Below are 9,564 nucleotides of genomic sequence, written 5' to 3'. Positions count from 1 at the left end.
TATTGTCTGGTCTGATCTCCTTCATGTTTGGTATTTAGGTGCAACTTAGGAAGGATGAGATCTTTGGCAATCAAACTTCACCTTCGTTTTCAAGGTCAAATTAGGGTTGATTTGTCAAATTTAATCCTTTGGGAACAGCATCAACAGAAATGGTCTTCAAAAAACAATCCAATCTCTGTCATGCAACTTGGCCAACCTTAGTCTTCATATTCAGGGTTTGTAGCTCCGCATTGATTCACAAAATCTGCTGTCTTTGCACTTCATTGCAGAGACCCTTTTTCAAAATTTCTGCATTTCCTCCCCAGGGTTTTTTTTTTGTTTTGTTTTTTTGTTTTTTTTGTAGATTGAAAATATAGAAAGAACCCCAGTATTTGGGATAAAAATGTGATCATAGAAGATATTTACACAAGTATTAAGACTAAATTTGCTGCCAAAATATCATTATCCTACTATCATCAAAGTCCTATTTCTCACTAAGACTGATATTTTAAAAGCAAAATGTGTGTGTCGTTTCAATAATACATGCCATCATCTGCAAATAATATTCTGGTTTATTTATTTTTTTTATTGAACAGTATTTTAATGTGTTTTCTCAGTTTTTCATTTTACATCTACAGTTGTGCTCCTAAGTTTACCCTACCCTACCCCTTACCCTAGCAGAATTTGTGATTCTTTGGCCATTTTTCAGAGAATATGAATCATAATAAAAAAAACTTTTCTTTGACACGTGGCTAGTGGTTGGATGAAGCTGTTCATCATCGAACAAATGTGTTTGCTCTTTTTAAAACATACTAACAAAAGAAACTATCTAAATGACCTTGCCCAAAAGTTCTTCCTACTCTGTATCGGCCCCTTTAACATTTATGACAGCTTGAGGTCTTTTGTTGTCGTTGTGGACGAGGCTCTTTATTTTCTCAGATGCTAAAGCTGCCCATTCTTCTTGGCAAAACTCCTTCAGTTCTTTTCAGATTTTGGGTTTTCTTGCATGAACTGCATGTTTGGCACCTTCTCAAAATGGCTCAATGATATGGAGGTCAGGAGACTGAGATGGCCACTCCTTCACCTTCCCTTTTTTTCTGCTGTGGCCAATGACAGGTGGACTTGGCCTTGTGTTTTGGGTCATTGTCATGTTGGAACATTCCAGACCGTCCCATGCACATTCAGTCAGGGTATGTAAACTCATGAGCACAACTGTATTTGTGGAGCTTTGGCAACAGGCATTTATAAGATCAAACACTGAATCTATGAACATGGAAAAAAGAAAAGACAGGCTGGTCTGGTTTGTTGGAAAACAGACATCAGATGAAAGGTGGAGCTGAGGGGAGTTGTAGCAGAGTCAGTTTCTGTCAGAGGTGAAGGTCCTTGTTTGTGTTGTATCACTTGTCAGAGGAGGTTTCATCAGCTACTGCCATCAGATCATCAAGCAGATCTATAGCACATAAAGAGGACGAAATGCAAAATGTTATCCAACCGTTAAACACCCAGCAGCATCTACTGATCTAAAATGTTTAAGAACTTTTGAACCACTAATCCTATCAATACATGGAAACAATTTCAGTAATCTGCATCTTCTCAGCTTTCCAGCAGCATCAGATGTCTTTTTCCGATGCATCTGGTCTATGTGGTGAACATGGAAACACCATCGTCTTCTGAAACATTGGCTCAACATGTAGTTTGAATCACGGTTATTATCGTTAATGAAAACTAACAAAATAACAAAAACTAGAATTGTAAAAACATTTTTGTTAACTGAAATAAATAAAAACTAGAATTAAAAAAAAAAAAACATAACTAACTGAAACTGTATTGTGTTCTTACAAAACTAAACTAAACCGTATAAAAGTGATGGATAAAATTCCCTTCGTTTTCGTCTTTTTCAATGTCGGATTCATACAAAATCGATTTATTTGCCTCAAGCAATTTTCTCTGCTGGCACCATATGATATTTAAGGGTGCGTCACTTGTGTTCACTTGTGGTTTCCAGTCGTCTTCTGGTCCCCACTCTACCTGGAAACATGGAGACTAAAGCAGCAGAGTCCTGTCTGGGATTGATTTGAATATGAGCACAGAGAAGAAGAGAAAAGAGACCACTGAACTACAACTGAACTACAACTAAACTACAACTAAGCATTTAGAAAATAACAAAAACTAATAAAAACTAGCAAACCTGCTCTAAAAACTAATTTAAATGAAATGAATTAGAGAAAAAAGTCAAAACTAAATAAAAACTAAACTATACTGAAAAATACAAAACTATTAGAACCTTGGTTTGAATTAATGTACAAATCATCATTAATGAATTAAAATTAAAGACATGTTTGGATTTGTTACAGTTTAAGACTGGAGCTCAGGCCTCTGAGCCAGTGTCCAGCAGAAGGGGGGGCAGGTTCCCTCCCCCTGGTCAGAATGAGGCGGTGGGCTGAATGAGCACTGAAGGCCGTCACCTTGTGCCCACCTGCAGGTGGGTGTGGCCTTCCAGGAGTGATGACAAACGCTGCAGTAAAAGGGTCAAGGGTGATCCCAACGCCTAGTACAGTAGTGAGCGCTTCAAAAACACTCCAGTAATACTCAGGCCTGGAGCAGGACCCAAACCTGTGGAATAATGTTGCTTCACTGGTTTTACATCTGCCACAGGTAGAACCATTTTACTGAAACATTTTAGCCAGTTTGGACTTTCATATGTGTGCCCGATGTACGGTCTTAAACTGAATTAGAAAATGATGTGCACACACAGAAGAGTCTGAATCTGCTTCAGAACCTCAGTCCACACATCTTCACTAACTGTCACCTGTAGGTCTGCTGAATTTACTCTGAACTTTTATTAACACCTATATGGTAAGTAAATTAAATACAGGAAAATACTTCAAATACCTTTCCACTCAAAAATGCTACAGATAATATAATAAATGGTGATAAATCACTTGGTAATGGTTTAATGTAGAGAGGAAATTCTTTAGGAGGTTTTTAAATAATTGTCTATGAGTTAAAATACCATTTTAACAAATATACTATTTTTCATCTCATGCAAACAAATAAATATTATTGTGGATTATTAAATTATTCATCATTTTAATAAATCCCAGGCTTCTCTGAATTTGATGATTGTTAAATTTATATACAGTGTAAAAAACAAAACACAGCCCCAGTGGTTTTTAGAGTCTTTTTTTTAAATACAGAAATGCTACAAACAAATGATTGGATCCTGTTGCAGGAGTTATTTTTCATGTAAATGTTTGTTTTGTCCTCCCTTTTAGCACGGAGACCCGCCTCCTTTGGCAGCTGGATATGGGATGTCATGTTTTTCCTTAAAATAGAACAGATCAGATACACATTGAAGGGATCAATGGGAAGTTTAATGTGGTATGGCATCCTTTTATTTTTTATGTAGAACAGCTGATAATGCACCTCCACTCCGGTTAATGTGTTCTGTGTACAAAGTGATTGGGTAATTACATAGTGGAACCTTTTATTTTATTTTATTTTTTAATTAATTGTTGTTGTTTTTTTTGTCGTGTCTTATTCCTCTGTTATATGTCTCAGTGTTTGTCTTACTTTTTGTATGTTTGAAAAACTGAAACTGAAAAAAAAAATAAAAATACATTGATCGAAACATGAATGTTTGTTTGTATTTCTTAACACTCAACATACGTACCTCCGTCGTTAACTCCAACTGCTTTCCCACCCCCTGCTCCACTATCGTCTCTCTGGGGCCCACCCCCTCCAACAGCGCTCCCTCCTTCCTGTTCAGAGAAGAGACCTGCGAAGCCGGACTTCTTTGGTTTCCCTTCATCATCATCGTCGTCGTCATCTTTCTTCAACAGGCTGGAAAAGAATCCTCCGCTGTCTTTGTCTTTTTTCTTGTCATTTCCAAATGAGAAGGGTCCTTCCTTGTCGTCGTCGTCATCATCCCTCTTGTTTCCTCCAAATAATGACAGGATCCCTCCTCCTCCTCCTTTCTTGTCATCTTTGTCTTTGTCTTTGTCACCAACGCCCAGAGCGCTCTTCACTGCATCCTCCACAGCATCACCTGCAACACAAACACCATCACTTTGACTTCACAGACTGGAGCACACATTACAAAGTACACCTGTTGACCATCTACCAGGCCAAGGGAATTCAGAATCATATTTTCATTTTTCAGGAAATGAGTACAGTATTTCCAGATTGTCCGTGTTTCCTTTTACTCTCATTTCATTTTCATTTCAGTTTACTAACAGGTAAACTGGGAATAGGTGAGCAATGTGTGTTTGGGGATAAAAGGAGCATCAACCAAAGGTTCAGTCGTTCACAAGCAAGGATGAGGCACAGTTCCGCACTTTGTGAAAAAAAGCTGTGGAGACAGATGTAGTTTAACACCACCAGAGGGAGAATGTGAGAGTGAATGAAGAATGGAAAAGTGCTATATAAATCTAATCCATTATTATTATTATTATTATTATTATTATTATTAGAGTGGAATATGCTGCTGTCCAGGCAGTGTCTTCTTCAGGGACGTCCCTTCTTATTTCAGCAGATCAGTGCCAAGCCCCACTCTGCAGGTGTTACCACAGCTTCGTTTCAGAACTGCCTGCAGTCATCATATGCAGTAAAAGCTCTTTTAAAGATGCACCTATTTGCACTGGCTTTTAATACATGTGACTTTTATTTTATTTAATCTTCTGGTTGTGTTTTTAGATACTACTAGCGACATTGTACCCGTGGTGCCATTGCACGATAGCACGACGCCCTCCTGTGGTGTAATGGATGGGACGCCAGGCGGACGGACACAGAACGTGCATTATATAGTAGGATATAGTAGGATTCATCCTGTTCTTGTGTATCTGTTTCATCAGCTTTAGTATAACTTATCTTCTATATCCATATATTTTTATTAGTTTCACTGTATCTTTCATTTTTACCTGTACCTTGGGTACGTTGTGTTGTGCTATAGAAATAAACTTGGCCTTGCAGTCCAGACCTGTCCCACTAAAACTGTGTTGAGCATTAGGGGTGTTCTGTGTGCAGAGGACGTGTCTGGAAGAGCTGATGCTTTGTAGTGAATCAGAAGAACACCGTCCAGTGTCAGACGTCTGCTCACTCTGTTGTCCTTTCGCTGCTCAGCTCTCACTCTGTGGCTCGTCACTGCTCACGGTAGAACTGTGTTTCTATTGGTGGACATAATGCTTGGACATTGGTGGACGTGGGGCTGAGATGAGATGTGACCATGAGGAACCCCTCATCCAAGCAGCAGCAGAGCCACTGTGGCCTCCGTGTGCCCAGGCCTGGGGAAGGACTGGCATCAGCCCGTCCAAGCTGAGCTATGTTCAATCACTATTGCTCATTATGAAGACAAAAACATGACAATGCAGACTTTGGACTGTGGAGCAACTGAAGCTGTAAATCAAGCAAAAAATAGGAAAAAATTCCAGCTACGAAACTCCAGCAGTTTAATGTCCTCAGTTCCTAAATGCTTACGGAGTGTTGTTAAAGGAAAGGTGGTAAACAACCATCGTTTGGAACATGTTGTAGGTCGAACATTAAGTATCTTTTCATTGTAATGTATTCAACTGGATAAATGTCCAAACAAATTTGAAAATCATTGTATTCCGTTTTTATTCATGTTTTTCACAACATTCCAGCTTCACTGGAGTTGGGTTTGTAAGATCTGTTGTAGTCTATCCATTCTTAACACACACATATTTGCACTTCAGTATCATGTTCATGAGTCAACATGAATATTAGCGCTCAGCTGTCTAACACATGGTGCTGTTACCATGGCAACAGTCTGTCTATTGCACATCTTTCACCAACATATGTCAAAATACAAGTCTGACGTCTGATAGCTAGGAAATTCAAGTAGATGATTTTTAACCACACACTCATCCAAAACAGGTGAATGACCGACCAAAGCTGATTCCAAACCATCCATTCCAAAACCCAGGGTGGGACCCTCAGGTGGGTCGCAGGACAGTGTATTTGGCTCGCAAAACCAACTTGCATTTACATCATTACCAAAACATTTTGGGATAGAAGGATCTATCTGATGTGTACAACCTTCAGTGGATTGGAGGTCACAAAAGTAAACAATTTGTTCCATTTTTGTGTCTGTGACAAATAAATGACCAGAAAACAGACGTATAAAACATGACACTGGTCATTAAAACTAACAAGTGTAAAAATGTGGGTAAAAACAGACCAGAATAAGTATTTTCTGAGATGGATCAGATTTCAGTCTATACAGCAGACGGAAACATAAATACACCTGTTAAGGAAATTCAAACACTCACATTTTTTGTGTAATCCTTTTCAGGACATCATTTTTTACTCACCTATTTTTTCACCAATGTATCCTGCAATTTTATCCATGTCAGCTGGTCTGTGTGTAAGTCTGCCTTGTGTTGGGCGGCAGGTGGAGGTGAGAGTGCAGGTGTTCTGGTTTCTTCGGCCACACCTTCAGTCTGTCGGCTGCTGAAGAATCAGGACTGACCTGTTCCACCTGCTCGCCCTCTGCTGTAACCATGGAGACGAGTCCAAATGAAGCCTTATTCACACAAAACTCTTCAAACCACCTCTACACTTTCAGCAGATTTCAGGCCTGTTTTTCTGTTCTGTGCTAATATTTGGTGGATCTGTGGCCCCGGGTTCTGGGTGCAGGTGTTTGTGTTGTTAAAACAGATACACCCTCTGCTACAGGGCAGGTCGGTCATATTACACTGACACAATAAGAGACCTCACACACACCTGCACCCATCATACAAAAATCAGAAACAGAATGGAGTGAGCCGGAGGTGCCGGGTCATTTCAGCAAACTGTTTCTGATGACCTACTCGTGTGGAAGTGGCACAGCCCGCTGGGTGATGCACTTGTAAAGGCACCATGTTCCCTTTGTGATAACCTCAACCACAGCCATAATGCACTGATATGAACACGGAGCTGTCCTGTTTCCCATGCTTCCTTTGGGGGGGCAGAAGCCAGAGCAAAAATCTGTGGAGCCAAATTAACATATTCATTCATTTTCTGAACTTGCTTCATCCTCACTAGGGTCACAGGGGTCGTTTGGTGCCTACCCCAGCTACATGGGGTTCTAGGTGGGGTTCACCAGTCTGCAGTTCATCACAGGGCTGAACATATACAGACAAACAATCACTCTCACACCCATGGGCAATTTAGATGAACTAATTAACCTATCAGTGCATGTGTTTGGATGGTGGGAGGAGCCAGAGTACCTGGAGAGAACCCACACATGGAAACTCCACCCACAAAGGTCCCACCCCCATGGACTGGTGTTGGAATGGAACCCAGGACCTTCTGTCTGTGAGGCACCAGTGCTGACCACTGCACCACCGTGTCGCCCCAAAATTAACATCATAAACATTTCAAATCACTTAAAACTATAAGTTTTTTTTTAGTATCATACACTAATAAAATGAATATAATTTACAATAAAAAAATGTAATGTTCCATAGCATTCATTCAAGAAAGTCACTCATCATCAGGGGAACACAGGGAACCCAGAAGGGAACGGGTGGGTCAAGTATGCAGTGCCTCCTGTCAGAATGGAAAAAAGAGAGGAGCTGCTGTTTTGTTTAACAAATCTGTCTGTTTTGCTAAAGAAAAGGACATTGCAGATGAGCAAGGCAAATATGTCTTGGTTGTGGGGTCAGTTTCAGGTACAGAGCGGACTTTCTTTAGTACATATGCTCCAAATGAAGACTGTCCCAACTTTTCAAAAAACGTGGCGTCACTCTTGGCTGGTAATCCAAAAACAGCCATCATAATAGCTGGAGATTTCAATTGTGCAATTAATTCAAAAACAGACAAGTGTCCGTCAGATTCTGGACCCATTTCTAAGAAATCTACATCTCTAAATGCAGTGATTAAAGAACTTGGACTAACAGATGCATGGTGTTACCATCATCCCAGGCAAAGGGACTTTACTTTAGGGTCAGGGGTCCATGGTAGCTATCCTCAAATAGATTTCATCTGTATTTCAAAACTAGACACCAGCATGGTGGACTCCTGTAATATTATACCAGCAACCATTTCAGACCACGGAGCTGCCACCCTTCAAATTAACCTGGTGAACAATAAGATTTAGAAATATTGGCGTCTGAATGTGTCCATTCTCTCTGATGCTATTATGTGAGAGAAGATAGGGAACAAACTAAAAAATCACTTTGATGACAATAACAGGAGTGTTTCTCCTTCAATTCTGTTTGACACAGCAAAGGTGGTAATGAGGTATAATATTATTTCACTGTCATCTGCCCTCAGGAAACAGTGACAACAAAACCAACTGAACCCAGAAAAAGAGATCAAGATATTAGATACACTGTAAAAAAACAAACAAAAAAAAAAACAAACAGTGTTATTCCGGCAGCAGGGGTGCCAAAAAATACTGTAAAATAACAGAAAATAACCATCTCATAAAAATACGGTAATTTTCCATAATTAAAATACAGTTTTTTGCCCTAACTTTACATGAGATTTTGCATATTTTTTTTTTTACTTTTTAATGTTTAATAAAGAATATTTTCATGTATTAAAACAATCTAATTACCTATAAATGTATGTATAAATAATTTTCAATGAGACTCAGTTGTCCAGTCCACTGATAAAAACTGTATTTGGACAGTTTATCAGTGCTTATACATGTTATACATTCACAAAAATACATTTATTCAACACTTTTGTTGTGAAACCTCCTGTAATTACACAAGATATTTGTCAATTAACAAACAAGTCTGGTTCAACTGACAGAACTAATACTTCTGTTACTGTTAACTGTCAGTAATTTTATCTAGTTTAATTTATTTATTTAATTTTTTTTTTTTTTTTTTACAGTATTGAACTTTAAATTAACAGTTTAATCTCATAAACAGAAAATAAATATTTGTGAAATTATGATACATTTGCAAATGAATTTTAACTGTATTTTTCTGTGAGAAAAGAAAAAAATTTCTTTTGAAAAATTTAAATTTTATGGTTCTTCACAGTTACAGTTTTTCATGTTATTTTCCATTTGACATGTACAATCACAGTCTGTTTTTGTCATTTCATTGATATTTTCCTGTATCTTAAGAATACAGGAAAAATCTATAAAATAAACAGTGAAAATTCTGTTAAATTATAGATTTTTTTTACAGTGTAGTAAACATAAACAATTTAGTAAAGAAGAGGATCTCAAGACGTTACAAAAATATAAACAAAAATGAGCTGAACTGTTGCTGAAGGGGTCCTCAGAATTACTTGTGTGACTTACTATGAAATGGGAAATAGTGCAAACAAGCATTTAACATTTCAACTTCGTCAAATCCAGTCAAGTCAGGTAGTTTCTCAGACCAAACATCTGGATACAAATTCCGTAATCATGCAACCACAAGAAATGGCAAATGCCTCAGCTGCATACTATGGAGACCTTTATGAAACACAAGAACTGGAAAATAAGGAACTGGTAAAGTCCAAAAAGGATCTGTCACTGAAGCAGACGAATTCTCTTCTATTACTGACAAAGTCCATCAACTGCATCCATGTGTCTCCCCCTACTTCTCCCCCTCTCCCCCAGTCTCTCTCTCTTTTCTCCTC

At 38.6% G+C, this 9,564-nt stretch overlaps 1 protein-coding gene across 1 annotated transcript; it reads right to left on the bottom strand.

Moving 5' to 3' along the window:
• Positions 1 to 249: 249 nt before the first annotated feature.
• On the bottom strand, positions 250 to 6,455 carry LOC115434295 (prostatic spermine-binding protein-like). Its single transcript, XM_030156160.1, has 3 exons — positions 6,309 to 6,455; positions 3,653 to 4,027; positions 250 to 1,429 (listed from the first exon to the last, which is right to left on the bottom strand). Exons 1-3 carry the CDS (start codon positions 6,343 to 6,345, stop codon positions 1,377 to 1,379), a joined length of 465 nt encoding a protein of 154 aa, XP_030012020.1. The 5' UTR covers positions 6,346 to 6,455; the 3' UTR covers positions 250 to 1,376.
• Positions 6,456 to 9,564: the final 3,109 nt, after the last annotated feature.

Source organism: Sphaeramia orbicularis, chromosome 15, assembly GCF_902148855.1.
Source record: "Sphaeramia orbicularis chromosome 15, fSphaOr1.1, whole genome shotgun sequence".
Classification (NCBI taxonomy): Eukaryota; Metazoa; Chordata; class Actinopteri; order Kurtiformes; family Apogonidae; genus Sphaeramia; species Sphaeramia orbicularis.
This window is presented reverse-complemented; position numbering and strand designations above follow the sequence as displayed.